At 33.0% G+C, this 17168-nt stretch overlaps 1 protein-coding gene across 1 annotated transcript; it reads right to left on the bottom strand.

Moving 5' to 3' along the window:
• Window positions 1-16348: 16348 nt before the first annotated feature.
• Window positions 16349-16840, bottom strand: LOC108455326 (uncharacterized mitochondrial protein AtMg00810-like). Its single transcript, XM_017753905.1, has one exon. The coding sequence runs from the start codon at window positions 16838-16840 to the stop codon at window positions 16349-16351; it is 492 nt and encodes a 163-aa protein (XP_017609394.1).
• Between the last annotated feature and the right edge of the window lie 328 nt (window positions 16841-17168).

Genomic DNA, 17168 nt, shown 5'->3' with positions numbered 1-17168 from the left:
ATTTAAACTTCATGCTCATCTTCTTTAGCTGAAAATACAAAGAAGAAGAAACCATAGAAGTTGTTTTAGGGTTCGGCACTTGCAAGGTTAAATTGGCAAGTGATTTTAGCTCGGTTTTTTATGATTTCTATGTTTTTGTAATCGTTGCAGCTCAATCTAGCTAGTCCGTACCTTAGATTTTGAAAATGTTAAAGATTTTTGGAGTTACCATTGTTGAATCTATGTGTTCTTTGATGTTTAATGTTGAAATATGAAAGCTTGATGATAGTTTTACATGTTTTGTTAAGTGATTTTTGATGAAAATGTATAATAGGTATTAAATTGTGAAATGTGCAAATTGTGTGGTTGAAATGTGAAATAAATGAAAGTTCTGGGCTTTTAAAGACCTATATATAATTCGGCCAGGCATGGTTTTGTTGAATTGTGTAAATTTTGTGTATTTGTGAAATAGGGACTAAATTGATTAAATGAGAAAGTTTAAGGGCTAATGTGTAAAAATGTCCAAATGTGTATTTTTGGATTAATTGAATGAGTAGATAAATAAATAAGTAATTTTGAATTCATATAGATCAAGAAAAAAAGAATTTAGATTTAGATCAAGGGAAAAGCAAGGTTATCGAGTAGTCAACTCGATCTATCAATTCCGAATACGAGGTAAGTTCATATGTGATGATTACATTATAAATGTATATTATAATTCTTTACTATTGCATTAATTGTTAAAACAGGATTATGAATAATGTAATAATTGTGAAAACGACTCTACAAATACATTCGATGATAGAAATGGAAAGTGTGAAAGCCTAGTTGAACCTTAAGAATAGTTTTAGATACTATTGACATGTCAGTAAGTGATATGTTGAGTTGGCTTTGGGTCATGATATTATCACTTCGGGTGTGTATTTTACCGATTTGGCTTCGAGCCATGCATATCGGATGATTTGGCTTCAGACCATGATAATAGTTCTTCGGATAAGTTACCTTGATTTGGCTATGGGCCATGGTATAGGTACTTATCATACGAGACTCCTCAGTGTCCGATTTCTATTTTGAATAGTTCAATGTGTAAACGAATAATGTGGTTGAGAAAGAGGTTATTATAAGGTGATACAGGTATATGGAGAACCTATTCGAGTATTAAATAGTGAAAGTTCGATGAGTTTGTATTTGATCATGTTTTGAGACATGAGAAAGGTTTGTAGTTAATGTGTATATGGTTTTTCCATGTGTAATTGGTTGATTTGCATTTATTCGATGAATTAAGTTATTTACACATGATCTTACTAAGCTATGAAGCTTACATTGTGTTATTTTTCTATGTTTTATAGTGAATCAAGGCTAGCTCGGATCCGGGAGTCGCCGGGAACATCATCACACTATCAAACATCTAAGTTGGTATTTTTGACATTTATGGTATATGGCATGTATAGGCTAGACGTGGTGATGTGGTATTGGTTATGATTATAGCCATGAGATTTGGCTTGTAAATGATGTTAATATTGATGTGTGTTTCACTCTTAGAAATGGTTGTTAATGACTTTTGTAAGATGTTTATAATGCCTTGTGAGATGGTTTGTTTTGATATATATTTGAGTAAGTGAAATGGTTGTATTTGTATAACATGAATTATAGATGAATTGGGATTGATTTTGGCTGCCCTTTTGTGAATGGAAATTGTACATTTTGCCTTGTGTAGGTATATTAAAGTTAGGGTGGCAAATTGGCTTTGCAAATGGTCTATTTTTGTCCACATGGACAGAGACACGGACGTGTGTCTCAGTCGTGTGTGACACGCTGTCATGGTATACGGCCATGTGTCCCGTAATGATGCTTTAGAAATCAAGTCAGTGAGTTACACGGCCTAGACATACAGGCGTGTGGTCGGATGTGTTGCCAAGTCAGTATACCCTCCAGTTTTTACACGGCCTAGAACACGGGCGTGTCCTCAGCCGTGTTATACAAGTCAGTATGTATGTCCTGTTTCCATTCGGCCTAAGACACAGGCGTGTCTGGAGCCGTGTGAGGAACACATCCTGTGCACACGGGCGTGTGACCCCTATATGGTTGACATTATTCTAAGTTTCCAAAATTTTCATATGTTATTGATTCAGTCCCGAATCACTTCTAAAGCATGTTTAAGGCCTCGTAGGCCATTATAAGGGACAATGTGTTTGTGATTAAATGGTTGTAACAGCCTAATTTTCAGTGGTGTCGGAACAGTGATTCGAGATCACTAATTCCGACAAATGAGTAGGAAATATTATTAATTTAGTGAGTATAAGTTAAATGTGAAGTTAGGAAAAAATTTGAAATAGTGAAATGTACAAAAAATATATATATTAAAATAATTAGAATTGAAAACGAGGTATCGAGACCTCGAATTTTAAATCGAGCCATAAATATTTTTATAAATATTTATAGAGTGTTAATAAGTTAGTATTAAAGTTTCACAAGAAATTTTAAAATCTTGATAGCTAATTGAACAAAAAGGACTAAATTGTATCAAATGCAAAATTGTGAGAAATGATTAAATAGCTTAAATGATAAAAGAAAGAGGGTTTAAAAGGCAAATAGACCCAAGGTCTATTTGGGCTGGACGGCAAGAGCATGAAATCACCAAGAAAATAAGGGCAAAATTGGAAAATTGCAAAATTTACTTAATAAAGCTAGGACTAAAGTGGAATTATCGAGATTCCTCTTTATTTTTCTGCATCCTCATCAGCAAAAACACCATGGAAGAGTTCTCTTAAGCTGGTTTTTCATATTTTTACTGCAAGTAAGTTCAATTCTTGATTATTTCTTGAAATTTTTGTGTTTTTGTGACTTTTACAACTAGGTCCATTTGTTGAATTCATTAGTTCTTGATTCTATGAAAGAAATTGAAAGTTTCTATGAATATGTGCTGGAAGTATATGATGATTTGATATAGAATTAGAGCTTTAAATTGTTTATATGCTGATTTTATTGAAAGAATTGAATAGAAAGTGAATGTTTGGGACCTAAATTGTAAAAGAGTTTGAAGTTAGAGTTTTATGTGGAAATTCTGAATTTCAATAGTTATGAAATAACTTATAATGTCTAGGAAAAGTATTAATTGAGAAAATTAGTTTAATTGAGGGGCTAATTATGTAAGGACTGAATTGTATGAATTGTGAAATTTGGGGCAAAATGAAAATCAACATTTTGCACTAAAACAGTTTTGGACAGCAGCAATAGTCTACTTTGAAAAATCTCCAAAAATTGTAGAAATTTAATTATAGGATGAATAAAATATTAAATTAAAGCTTATTGAGTCTAGTTTCTTATAGAAGAAACGGTGTAAGCAATGGAATTGTAAATCATGAGATATAATAAGTTTTGTGAGACAATGTCAGAATGATTTCGGGTTTCCCTGTTCTGACTTTGGAAAGTCATAAAAAATTGGAGAAAAATAATTAAGGGATTAAATTTATATGTTTAAAATCCTTAAAGAGTCTATTTTTAATATAAATAAGCGGGAACATCATCCGAATCTCGTACGATGAGATAATTAATTCTTAGTGAAGAAGGGTCGGAACTGTCAGACAGCAGAACAGGGGCAACTTTAAAGAATAAACTGTACTTATTTGCTAAACAAAAAATTATGAAAATTTTATGGTCATAAGATAAGTAAGTCTAGTTTCAGGGAAAATTAGCGGATCTTAATTTCGAGTTCTGTAGCTTAAGATATAAATAATTTAGTGACTATGATGCAAATGGATAGTTTTGAATATACATAAGTAAATAGTGAAATTATTGATAATGTTACTTGTTGCATGTTATATAAATTAAAGATGTGGAATGGAGAGGAGGAGGAGGAAAAATATGTATGAATATTCAGCTAGCATGGCTAATATGTATGTTTTAGGCTCATGGACTAAATTGAATAAAAGTAAAATTTTATGGGCAATTTTGTAAAAAAAATGTTAGAAATGACCAATTTGCATGAAATGAATTATTTTATTATTTAAATTAAAAAATTAAATGAAATTATTAATTTAGCTCAAGATCAGGGAAAAACATGTTTTAAGGATTAAATTGAAAAGTGTTGAAATTATGGAAAATTCTGACATTTTATAGAATTCATAGGTTGTTATCAATTTGTGTGAGAATAATGGCTGAAAATAAGGATTAAATTGTAATAATTTTGTTTTATTTTAACCTAAGGATGAAATCGTCATTAATTAAAAGTTTAGGGGTAAAATGATAATTTTGTTTAGAGCATTAGTTGAATGTATTATAACATGAAATAAATGAAAACGACGATCAAATTTCTTTATAAAGATCCGGATGACTTGAATACGAGACTTGAACGTGGAAAAGAAAAGATATCGGATTAATGAAATATCTAATAAATGAATCGGTAACTCCGGTAATGCTCCGTAACTCTATTCTGGTGACGGATTCGGGTTAGGGGCGTTACAATGGTATTTGAGTATGAATGCATAAATGTATGAGTTATGTATGTTAAATGACGTGTATTGATCAGTAATACCTCATAACCCTACTCCGGCGACAGATAAAGGTTAGGGGTGTTACATTTTATTAGTATCAGAGCTATGGTTTAGTCGATTCTAGGACTAACGTAGCTTGTATGAGAATCTAGCTATATATGCCAATCTAGCTATATATGCCATATATACTCTGCGATAGTGTGATGATTCCTGACAACTTAAATTGTGTTTTCATATAGTAATGGATCCCGAACGAGCTGTAGCCGATAATGTAGAGAGTAATGCATTTGCTCCTACTCAAGGGGCAGCGCCATCCGATTCTAGGCCTATAATGAGTAGCCACAAGGGAGAGGCTAATCAAGCCTTTTTTCAAATGATGAACGAGTGGTTCACGGAATTCGTTCGAACGAATCCGGCTGCTCAACAACCTCCACCCCCACCTATTCCTCAAAAAATCCCTGTTGTTCCTCAAGTTATAGATATGATCTGGTTGAACAAGCTTCCAGTGAGAAGATTCGTACATATGGGGCTGAAGAGTTCCGAGCTACTGCTGATGATGATGCTGAGAGAGCTGAGTTCTGGCTCGAAAATATGATTCGAGTATTCGATGAATTGTCTTGTACTCCTAATGAATGTATTCAATGTGTTGTATCTTTGCTGAGAGACACTGCATATCAATGGTGGAACACATTGATATCTGTGGTTCCGAAAGAACGGGTCACTTGGGAGTTCTTTTAATCCAAATTCCAAAAGAAATACATCAGTCAAAGATTTCTCGATCAAAAGCACAAAGAGTTTCTAGAATTAAAACAAGGCCGAATAACTATAACCGAGTATGGAAGAGAATTTGTATAGTTGAGTAAGTATGCCAGGGAATATGTTTCTACCGAAGAAATTATGTGTAAACGGTTCATTGACGGGTTGAACGAAGATATAAAACTACTAGTAGGAATTCTAGAGTTGAAAGAATTTTTCGTTCTGGTTGAAAGGGCTTGTAAAGCCAAGGATTTTAGCAAAAAAGAGAAAAGTAGATTTAGAAGCTAGAGACTCGAGAAAAAGATCGATGAGTAAGCCGTATCAATCTTCATCAAAGAAATCCAGAGATTCATTCGTTTGCCCAAATGCTTCAAATGAATATTCGAACAGAGATCGTAGAAAACAATACTCAGGTTCTAAAGCTCAAGCTACATCAGTATCGAGTGTTGGCAGTGTGAGAGACAACAAACCCGAGTGTCAGCAATGTGGGAGACGACATTTTGGAGAATGCTAGAATAAAAGTAATAAAGCTTGTTACAAATGTGGTTCACTAGATCATTTCATCCGAGATTGCCCTAAGCTGGATGAGAAAGATAAAGTTCAGAATGTGAGACCAAGTAACATGTCGAATAGAGGTAGACCACCTAGAATTGCTGAAAATTTAAGTGGTAGTAGAAGGGCAAAATAGGATTCAGGTGTGAGATCCGAGGCCAAAGCACCTGCTAGAGCCTACGCTATTCGCACTCGCAAAGAAGCGTCATCTCCAGATGTTATCACCGGTACTTTCACTCTCTATGATACTAATGTGACTACATTGATAGATCCAGGATCAACTTGTAACACCCTTCGCCCGTATCCCTCGCCGGAACAGGGTTCGAGGTGCTACCAGATTTAAACTCATCCATTTATATAAAACTAGACCGTAAAAATTTTTGATCAATTTTAAACTTTTCATACACACGTATATTATCCTTTAATCGGGCTTACAAGGCCCAAAATATTCATGAGGCATTATTAAATATTTACCAATATCTTAGTCTTGTATCATTTACTTACTTAACTTTACAACCCTATACATGCCATAGACTCGAAACACTAAGATTTACTTACGCCGATAGTGTAGACTTGACAATGTGATAATATCTCTGACGGCCTCCAACCCGAGCTAACCTAGCAACCCTAGGGAATATGGTAAAGAAAAAGGGAGTAAGCTTTACACTTAGTAAGTTCATAAGAAAACAATAAGCAACTCATTAACAAGTTTTATCAATGTTTACAACATAATCACAAATTCACTACAAGTTGTCTTCCTGAGCAATAGTCACTAAATTATTTATAAATGGAGCTACAAAACTCCAAATCAATTGCTGTTAATTTTCCCTGAAAATAGACTCATATATCTTCCATCCATAAAATTTTCAGAATTTTAGGTTTGGCTAATCAATACCAGATTTTTCTTAAAGTTTCCCCTATTTCACTGTTTGACTAATCTGACCACTCTTCACTACGAATCAAATTTCTCATTGTACAGAATTCAAAATATATTCTATTTGATTTCATTTGAAAATAGACTCATTAAGGAGTCTAAGCATATAAATTTTATCTTATAACCATTTTTGTACAAATTATAATGATTTTCTAAAAACAAAATAGGGGACCCCGAAGTCATTTGACTCTATCCCACGCCACTTCAAATATCTCATTGTCAGCAATTCTTTTGCTTACACGGTTTCTTTTATAAGAAACTAGACTCATTAAGCTTTAATTACATAATTTATTCAGCTTCTAACTCAACTTCAACAATTTATGGTGATTTTCCAAAATCATGTTACTGCTGCTGTCCCAAGCAGATTTATTACAAATTTACTCTTTCACACATTCTTTGCATTCACATTATTTAAACATGTATATCACCAATCAATTTCATCACATATCTATAATTTCACTCAAGCATAATTTCAATACAATACATCATGCTCAATGATTCGCACACAACCGTTCAAATTAGCAATTATAAGATGATTCCGCACATAGTCCACCCTTATCGATAATTTACGATGGTTTTGCCCTTACTCACATATATGACATAGGCATTTTCACTTATGCTTCTCATTTCACACTTATGATTCAATTCCAATCGATCTAACATGCATAAGAATATATCACATACCTGGACAACTTAATGCATTGAACAAATTCAATTGCCGATTTAACACAAGGTCTCATAGTCTTAGACTTTTATCAAATCACCGGCATTTAGCCTGCTAGGTTTTAAACCCGATAATATTATTCACCAGCTTAAAGCTTGCTAGGCTCAAAGCCCAAATATCACCATTATAAAGTCGTCTCATAAACAATTCATATAAAATAGCATGTATACCTGCTCACTTTGCTCTATTTAATCATTCAATCACAATTTATAATTTCCCTTTGAATCATTCGATATTTTTCACACTAAGTGACATTCTCAATATCTCGCACACTAAGTGCCATTCTCAATATTTCGTATAATCGAGTACCATATTTGATTGCCCCGCACACTAAGTGCCACATTTTGTCGATATGTCGTCGACATTAAAATATTCACGATATACAATTTATACAATATTAAAGCATTAGAAACATCAATTTAACAATGCTTATTGCATACGAACTTACTCGCTAAATTGTATAGATACCAAAGTTTAGGGGCATTTTGGTAATTTTCTCATTTTCTCGATTTTCCACCCGATCTTGATCTAAATTAATAATTTCATTCAGTATATTAATTTAGACATTAAAACACCTCATTTCATACAATTTGGTCATTTTTGTCATTTTTACAAAATTACCCCTAAAGTTTTACTTTTATTCCTTTTAGTCCCTGAGCTCAAAACATGCAAATTAACCATTTTTAACCATAATTAAGCTTAGCCAAATGTTCATGGTATCAAAATAGTCCATAATTCACTTTATGGAAAAATTATAATTTTGCCCCTAATATTTCAACTTCTTTACAACTTAGTCCCTATATCATAAAAATGCAAATTCATGAAATTGAGTAAAATTCTATTATAGACGAATATCACTAGTGTCTCTAGCAGCCCACACATTTCATTTATTTGACATTTTAACCACAAAGTTTTCACATTTATCAATTTAGCCCTTAATTGTCAATTTCACAAAATTCACTTAACAAAAAGTGTTTAACATCAACAAGGACTCATATTCTTCCATTAAACTTCAAAGCCCTATTATACTCATCAATGGAAAATATCAAACTATTCAATGGTTTTGCAAAATAGTCCCCTCATTAGATAGATTAAGCAACAACGATCCCGAAAATATAAAAATAATTAAAACGGGACTAGAAATGCCTACCATGCATTAGTGAAAGTTGGAAGCTTCTTCCATGGCTTCTCAAGCCTTCATTTTCTACTGGTAAAAAGAGAATGAAAAAGATGACACCTTGATTCTTTTATTATATTCATTTTATTATTATTTTTAACCAATTTACAATATTAACCTTTATACACTTTATTTATTACACCAAATGCCAAGCCATCATATCCCACTATCTCTTTAATGGGCTAATTACCAAATAAGGACTTCTACTTTTAAGTTCTATATCTATTTAATACCTTTAGGTTATCGAACACAACTTTTGCACTTTACACAATTTAGTCCTTTTTGTTTAATTAACTATCGAAACGATAAAATTTTTCAACGAAACTTTAATACCATCTTATTGCCACTACGTAAATATTTATAAAAATATTTACGACTCGGTTTATAGAAACAAGGTCCCGATACCTTATTTTCTAAACCCACTTGACCTTAGGGTCATACTACTTGAACTTAATAAATCACTTATAAAACAAAAATCACAATATCAAAAACATTTTTAAAATCACAATTAACTCATAAATATTAAATATAATATTTACCAACCTACTCGTTCGGATTTGGTGGCCCCGAAACCACTGTTCTGATCAACCCTAAAAAAACGGGCTGTTACACAACTCATTCTTATATACGGGTTAAGGGTGTTAATAATTCATCCAAAACCCTAATAGTATTTTCCAACCAAAATTTAGCCCTCTCCAAATCATCTTCGGCAGTAGCCCTAAATTCTTCTGCCCCATACTTACAGATTTTATCTACTAGAGGCTTACCAGTTCTAACAGGTTCAGCACCTTGTGGCATGTCAAGAACCGGTTGAGGAGTAGGAGGGGGAGGTTGTTGTACAACAGGATTTATTCTTATGAATTCTATGAAGCACTCATTCATCATTTGAAACAAAGTTTCTTTTTCCTCCTCACCTTGGCCCTCCAATAGGGGCCGTCTACTACTACTAGATGCAGCTCTTTGTACAAAAGCTTCAGCAGTGTTCTCAGCTTCCTCGGATTCAGCTCTACCTTGATTGGATGACATTACTATATGAAAAACACATTTAAAATGGTCAGGAGATATCACACTATCGCAAATTATATAATGGCATGTATAGCTAAACTTGTACTTGCTACATTAGTTTGAGAATTGGCTAAACCATAGTTCTAATACCAATAAATGTATAGTTCTAATACCAATAAATGTAACAACCCTAACCCGCATCTGTTTCCAAAATAGGGTTATGGAGCATTACCAAAGTTTATAGTTCAATTATAGTTAATTCACGTTATTTACTATTCATTTCTGAAAATCAATCATAATGTCCCTCACATGGGTCTTCGACGCCCAAAATACAAATTAGAATCAAGTTGGGACTAAACTAGAATCACTGAAATTTTTTTGCAAGATCTAAAAATTTTTCTTAGGTGCAGGGGACACACGCCTGTGTGGCACACCTGTGTCTCAGGCCGTGTAGGCATTTGATGTGAGGCACACGGCCGTGTTTCAACCCATGTCTTTACCCCTGTAACTCTCTGACTTGGGTTACACGAACAGCCACATGCCCATATGCTAGACCGTGTGGTCAATTTAATTTTTGAAATTTAGGTGCAGGATTCACACAGCCAAGACACACGCCAGTGTTCTAGGTCGTGTGTCTCACACAGCTAAGACATATGCCCGTGTCTCTACCTGTGTGATCAATTTTGAGTATTCTGTTTCTAAATTTTAAGGATACAGGGGTCATATGACCAAACCACACACCCGTGTGTCTACAAGTGTGGACAAAATAAAGCCATTTCCTAGCCTTATTTATCACCCAAATTTTCCTTCAACCTATAACAACATTTATATATGTTTACCAACCAATCCAAGATATATAAATCAAGCTATTATTCAAGTTTTATACATGACATATTTGCTCATACTTTCAAGTATTCATCTTACTCATTTCTAATCATATACTTACCCAAATGTGATTATATCTAAGTTACTAATTCATGCATACTCACATACCAAACATAATATAACTTCATGCATAAATATATTAACTATGTTATCACTAGCCATTCCGATGGCTAATTACAACCAAAACATTTATACACTCTTACTTGTTACCATTAAGCTATACATGCCATTATACCAAAGTAAGTTTCCTATTTATACCAAAATGAGATGGAGGATAGTGTGATGGTACTCCAACCGATTTCAACCATTACGAGCTTCTAAGCACTATAAAAGAGAGAAAAGAAATTTGAGTAAGCATTTTAAATTCTTAGCAAGTTCGTATAACAGGAAATTAACTTACCATTCATATTTATTTAAAATAAACATACAAACATGAATCCAAAACTATGTGGCTAATTGCCTAGACACATGCTCTCACCAAACAGGTTAGAGATGAAATTTTATATAATTATCAAGAAAACGGAGATGAGCTCATCATAAAACCATTTCCAGATATTTCAGGGATATTCAAGATATAATTCATTTAATTCTCATATTTTCTATATTAGGAGTTTTGTTCTTTGAATCATTGAAATATCAATGGATACTCGAGTTGTACACATAAGATGTACTTATCAATGATCTGTCAATTCATATACGGGGGGTACTCTTTGGAGTACATAATCGGGAAGCACACTCTTAAGCCTTGTAATGGGAAGCTCACATAAATCCATTTCGGGAAGCCCACGAACAACCTATTGGGAAGCTTATCCGGGCTATATAACGGGAAGCTCATAAGAGCCATAATCGGGAAGTTCACAAAGAACCATATTGGAAAGCTCACAAAGAGTCATATAATAGGAGCTTCAGATAGCCATATATCAGGAAGTTTAAGCGAGCACTATCGGGAAACTCACAAAGAACCAATTTAACAGGAAGCTCACAAAGAGCCTATATCGGGATGCTCATAAGAGCTAAGGTGTATCCACAACACATGTAGGATCACAACCTATCGGGACGCTCCGAAGAGCTATAACGAGAAACTCGCAGGAACCATTTACAAGTAGCTCGAGAGGGTTTATAATGGGACACTCGTAAGAGCTGTGGTGTGTCTACAACATATGCTGGACCACAACCAATACTGGTAATTCTGTATCCATCGAATTTCATTTATTCAAACGGGACTTGACATTTTTCGGGAATTTTCGGATATATGATCATTTCATATATTTATGATATTTATACAATTCATATAAACATATTCAATTCAAGCATATAAATATACATAATTAAGTGACATGAACTTACCTCGATAAACGTTCGTATACAAGGATCTACTAATATGATACTTTTTGTTTTCCTCGATCCAACTCAGTATTAGGTCTTTCTAAATCTATATAAATGAATTTAACATCAATTTAATCCATTTCATACTCAATTTAATTCAATTCACATAAAAAGCAAAATTACCATTTTGCCCCTCTACTTTTCATAAATGACGATTTCGTCTCTAAGCTCGGAAAATGAAATTTGTACAATTTAATCCTTATTCCATGCCTAAACGATTTTTACATCTAACATTTACTACATATATATTTCATAAAAATTAGAAATTTTCCATGAATTTTACATCTTTACAATTTAGTCCCTAAATCACAATTTCATGAAAATTCATTTTACAAAAGTTTTTTTTTTATCTATCAACAACCTTTCATTTTCTACCATAAATTTCAAAATTTCAGCATATTCATCCATGGTAAAATTTTAATACTTTGATAACTTTAAAAATTGATCCCAAAAATTGCTAGATTAGGTTATTCCGATCTCAAAAATATAAAATTTACTAAAAATGGGACAAGATTACTTACCCAATTAAGCCAAGAAAGCTTGTTTTCTCTTTCCTAGGGTTTCTATGTCTTTTTGGTGATGAATATGATATAAAATGATGATATTAAACATTTATTTAATTTATCATCTTTTAATTTTTTCACTTTCCTTTTTAGTCTTTTTCTTTTTCTAATTTTCCATGGATGATTCACCAAAAATATCTACTAACTTTTCTTGAATGGTCTAATTACCATATAAGGACCTCAAAGTTTGAATTCCATAGCTATTTGATACTTGTAACTACTAGAATTCAACTTTTGCATTTTATGCAATTCGATCCTTTCCATATTAAACATGAAATCAATAAAATTTTCTTATCAAAATTTTCATTCGACTTTTCTATCATAATACAAACCATGCAATAATGTTAAAATAAATTTTCTTTATGACTCGGATTTGTGGTCCCGAAACCACTGTTCAAATTTCACTGAAATTGGGTTGTTACAGCGAAGGTGAACAAATGTATTTAAACATGATATATAATGTGATGATGGCAAAAATAAAACTAAAACAACTACGTGGGTAAAAACAAAATGATAATACAATAAAGAATAAAATAATAATAATCGTACTAGCAAGTAATAATACAACAATGAGATAGAAAACATAACATAACATAAAAGATTAAATTAAAATGGGATAGGAGAGTACAGGGACTCAAAGGGAAATTATCCTAACCATATTTACACGTGTCATTCCTAGAAGGATTATCAGTGGGTCAGGGGGACTCAATTGCACAAGAGTAAAATGAAAGCGTAAAAATGAGAATCAAATAATAAAGTATGTGACGTAATTGAAAAGCATTAAAAATGCGAAAGGACCAAAATAGCAAATAGCCCACCCCTAAAAAACATGTGGATCCTAGAGGGGTTTGGGTTGGATATTCGAGTTAGGCTTGAAATGACGTCATTTTGGGCGTTTGAAGCCAAGCCAAAAACAAAGTCATTTTGAGGGGCCTATATAAGTTAAAAAAATGTTAAAAAAATTCATTTGCATAAGTTTTTTTTTTTAAAAAACTTCCTTTCTTTTTTTCTCTCTCTAAAGCCCCTCCATGTTCGGCCTTAGAGTCGGCGAGTCTCTGCTGTGGCCACCAGTCATTGGCGATGGAAACCGCCGCCTCCAGCGGCCGGAGATCCCCAAAAAAAGGCCATTTCAATCCCTCAAAAGCCTAAAACACAAATCTAGGGTTAAAATCCTCCAAAAAAAATAGTTAAAGTTTAACCAAAAGCAAAGAAAACTTTATGTTTCTCCCTTTTTCTAACGAGGCCCTCGATCGAACCGTAAGGGTTTTGAGGCTTCTCGAGCCGGAGAAAAGAGGATTTTGCAACGGCGCTTGACAGGTAAACTAAAAAATTTTAACCTTTTTGTTGTTCTTTTTTTTTTATGTTTTCTTCGAAAACAAAAAAAAAAGTAAAGGAACTAACTTTTTAAGAACTTTTTTCTATATTTTATTGATCTCTATTTTTTTTTGTGTTACATGGTGGCTTCGACTTTATAACCGAACATTACAACATATTTTATTTTTCTTTTATTTTTTCTTTATCTCTGTTTCCATCATTCTTCTATTTTTCTATCTCTGTTATTTTTGTAGGTGGTGGTGGCACAGAGGGGTGCGGGTAACAGCTGGAGATGTGCCTGCTAACATGGCAGAGGTAACAACGCTGATGGCTTTAGGGTTCTAGGGTTTCTGATTAATTTTTCTAGGGTCTTTGGCTTGGGTTAGTGTTTGGGCTTCTAGGTAGTTTAGGTATTTGGGATAGATGGGTTTTGGGTAGTATTTGGTTAGGATTTAGGCTTTGGTTAACAAATTGGATTAGGGTGGCTTAGGTTTGGGCTTCTATATTGTAAATGGGCCCCTCTTTTTTTTAATGAACTTTTATTAATTTTGGTTTTTTTTTTTTTTGGTTTCTAATTTGGTTTGTTTGGGCAAGATAAAAATGGGCCTCTAGATAATCTCATGGCAAGTTTTTAATTTATTCAATTTGGTTACTAATGTTACAAAGTTAACTAACAAACTAACTTAAATTTTACAACCTACTCCTTTTCATGATCTAAGCTTACTATCTATCAGATTCAAGCCTAAATAATCAATTTCTCTTTAATGGGAACTTGTTAAAAACTCAAAAATTGAACAAATTGACATGCGGGCTAGCTAGATAAAGTTCTCATGATTCAATTTCCATAAAAATAAAAATAAAAATGGTTTAGTGACTTACTTGAATAGGTGGATGAATGTTTGAATGAAACCTAAGCTTTTTCTTTCTTTCAACAATGATGGACGATGGTAACTTGAGGAAGATGATGATTTATTTCATATTTCCACTACTTTTTTTATATATATACTATGATTTATTATTAATGAAACTTGATTAGTTAAATTTAATTAAAGTTTTATTACATTAATCTTAATCTTAATTAAACTAATTGAAAAATTCATCATCATCCACTAACTCATATTAATTAATGGTTAAATAACCATTTTGGTCCTTTGGATAATTGTTATCTAGATTCTCAAGTTTTTTTTAAAATTAAAACTCAACAGTGATTGAACTTTTACAATTCAGTCCCTAATCTTCAATTAACTAATTTCTCGATTAAATTACTTAACTGAACTTCAATAAATTTTATATTAACTTCATAAATATTCCTATTTTATATTTACAGACTCGGTTTACAGAAATGAGATTTCAAAACTGAATTTTTCGACATTACTGAAATTCAGGTCATTACAAGTAGTGAGCCAAAAGTTGCTATGTTAGGTACATGACTTAAGCATAGCATCGCTTCCCTCACAGTAGTGACATCATAGCTCGATGGTATCCTCTCACTAGCATTTTATGACTTATGACAATGGAATCTTACCACAAGTCATATGCTTGTGACAGATTATTTTATCATTACTAATACAAGTAATGATCATTTTCATTGTAGAAGATATAATGGTAACCATGAGATAAAAATGAATTAAATTAAGTGAAGAAATTTAATCTAAAGGGATCGTGAATAACCTATGAGGAAAACATAACTATGATAAGGTCATTGCACAAAAGCTTTTAGTAGCTTTCGTAATAACATATAATGGGGAGTTCAGTCATAGTACTATTAGTTGATTGAGTTCATGATTAAATAGCTTCATAATTAATAGAAAATTAGTTTGAACTTAACTTGAAATTATTTTCCCCCTAATTATATGAGTCCAACCAATCCCTTTTTTAACTCACCATAACTTTGAAAAAGATGCATAATAATAACCTTCAGTGAATGGGCAAATTTGGTAAATGAGAAATATTTGTATTAATTACTAAATAAATTCTCTTGAGAAGTTAGGAATTGACTTACCAATAATTAAATTTCTTTGAATTATTATTTAATTGGATAAATAAATTTAATAATTGAGTTGAAAGTAAAAATTAGATTATAAAATCATCACTGTTTAATTTTATTTGTGCTGAAAATCATCATCAACCATCGACGGATGTTGGTACACCGGTGATGAACACAGAAAAATAGAGCAGCAAAGTTCCGTCAATAGTTAGGGCTAAGAAAAAGGGGAATTGTAAACTCTCAGAAGAAAACTTCTTATTAAGAGATAAAAAAGGATCAATCCTTAAGTTACACCCTCAACTATTTATACATCAACACTTTAGTCCCTAAATACTTATCTAAGTAATGATATTTAGTTAGAATTACAAACTAACCAATAACCCCCAATCAGCCTTTCAACACTCCCCCTCAAGTTGGAGGGTGGTAAAGATCTTTATCCTCCAACTTGGTCACCAAATACGCATGTTGTTGGACTCCAAGTGCCTTTGTCATCACATCTGCGAGCTACTCATCGTTTGCACATGTTGCATTCGAATTAGCCTTTCTCGTATTTTTTCTCTAACAAAATGGCAATCTATCTCAATGTGTTTAGTTCACTCATGGAATACTAGATTCGCCGCGATCTGAAGTGCTGCTTGACTGTCAGAAAATAACAGGGCTGGACCAATTTGATCAAAGCATATATCTTTCAATAGGCCATTTAACCATACTATTTCGGCAACTGTTGATGCCATACTTCTATACTCAGCTTCAGTTGATGAACGCGAAACTGTGCTTTGCTTCTTTGACTTCCAAGACACAAGTGAGTTTCCAAGTTTGATACAAAAACCTATTATTGATCTTCTAGTCATAGGACATGTTGCCGAATCAGAATCACAATAAGCAATGAGTTGCACCTTGTTCTCAACAGCCAAAAAAATCCCTTGCCCTGGACTTTTTTTAATATACCGAACAATTTGAAGTGCCGCTTCATAGTGAGATTTCTTCAGTTTTTGCATAAATTGGCTCAAATGTTGAACCGCATATGAAATATCTGGCTGAGTATTTGTTAAGTACAACAACCGACCCATAAGCCTTTGATACATTGACACATCCTACATTAACTCATCATTACAACCTCTTAAATCTACAAGATCATCATATTTAGCTGTGGTAAACCTCTTATTCTGCTCAAGAGGTGTGCTGGCCAACTTGGCTTTTCCAAATCCAGCATCTGCAATCAACTCCAACGCATACTTCCTCTGACTTAAAATGATACCTCTGTTTGATCGCGCTATCTCAATACCAAAAAAGAATTTTAGCTTTCCCAAATCTTTCATTTTGAAACTGCTATGAAGAACCCTTTTTAACTCATCAATCATCTCAATATCATTTCCAGTAATTAACATATCATCTACATAAACAAGCAGCACA

Source organism: Gossypium arboreum, chromosome 9, assembly GCF_025698485.1.
Source record: "Gossypium arboreum isolate Shixiya-1 chromosome 9, ASM2569848v2, whole genome shotgun sequence".
Lineage (NCBI taxonomy): Eukaryota > Viridiplantae > Streptophyta > Magnoliopsida > Malvales > Malvaceae > Gossypium > Gossypium arboreum.
The sequence above is the reverse complement of the archived record's forward strand: the minus strand, read 5'-3'. Positions and strand labels throughout refer to the sequence as shown.

Excerpts from the sequence above, each read along its gene's own strand:
- LOC108455326 (XM_017753905.1), bottom strand. The coding sequence starts at position 16,840 with ATGTATCAAAGGCTTATGGGTCGGTTGTTGTACTTAACAAATACTCAG.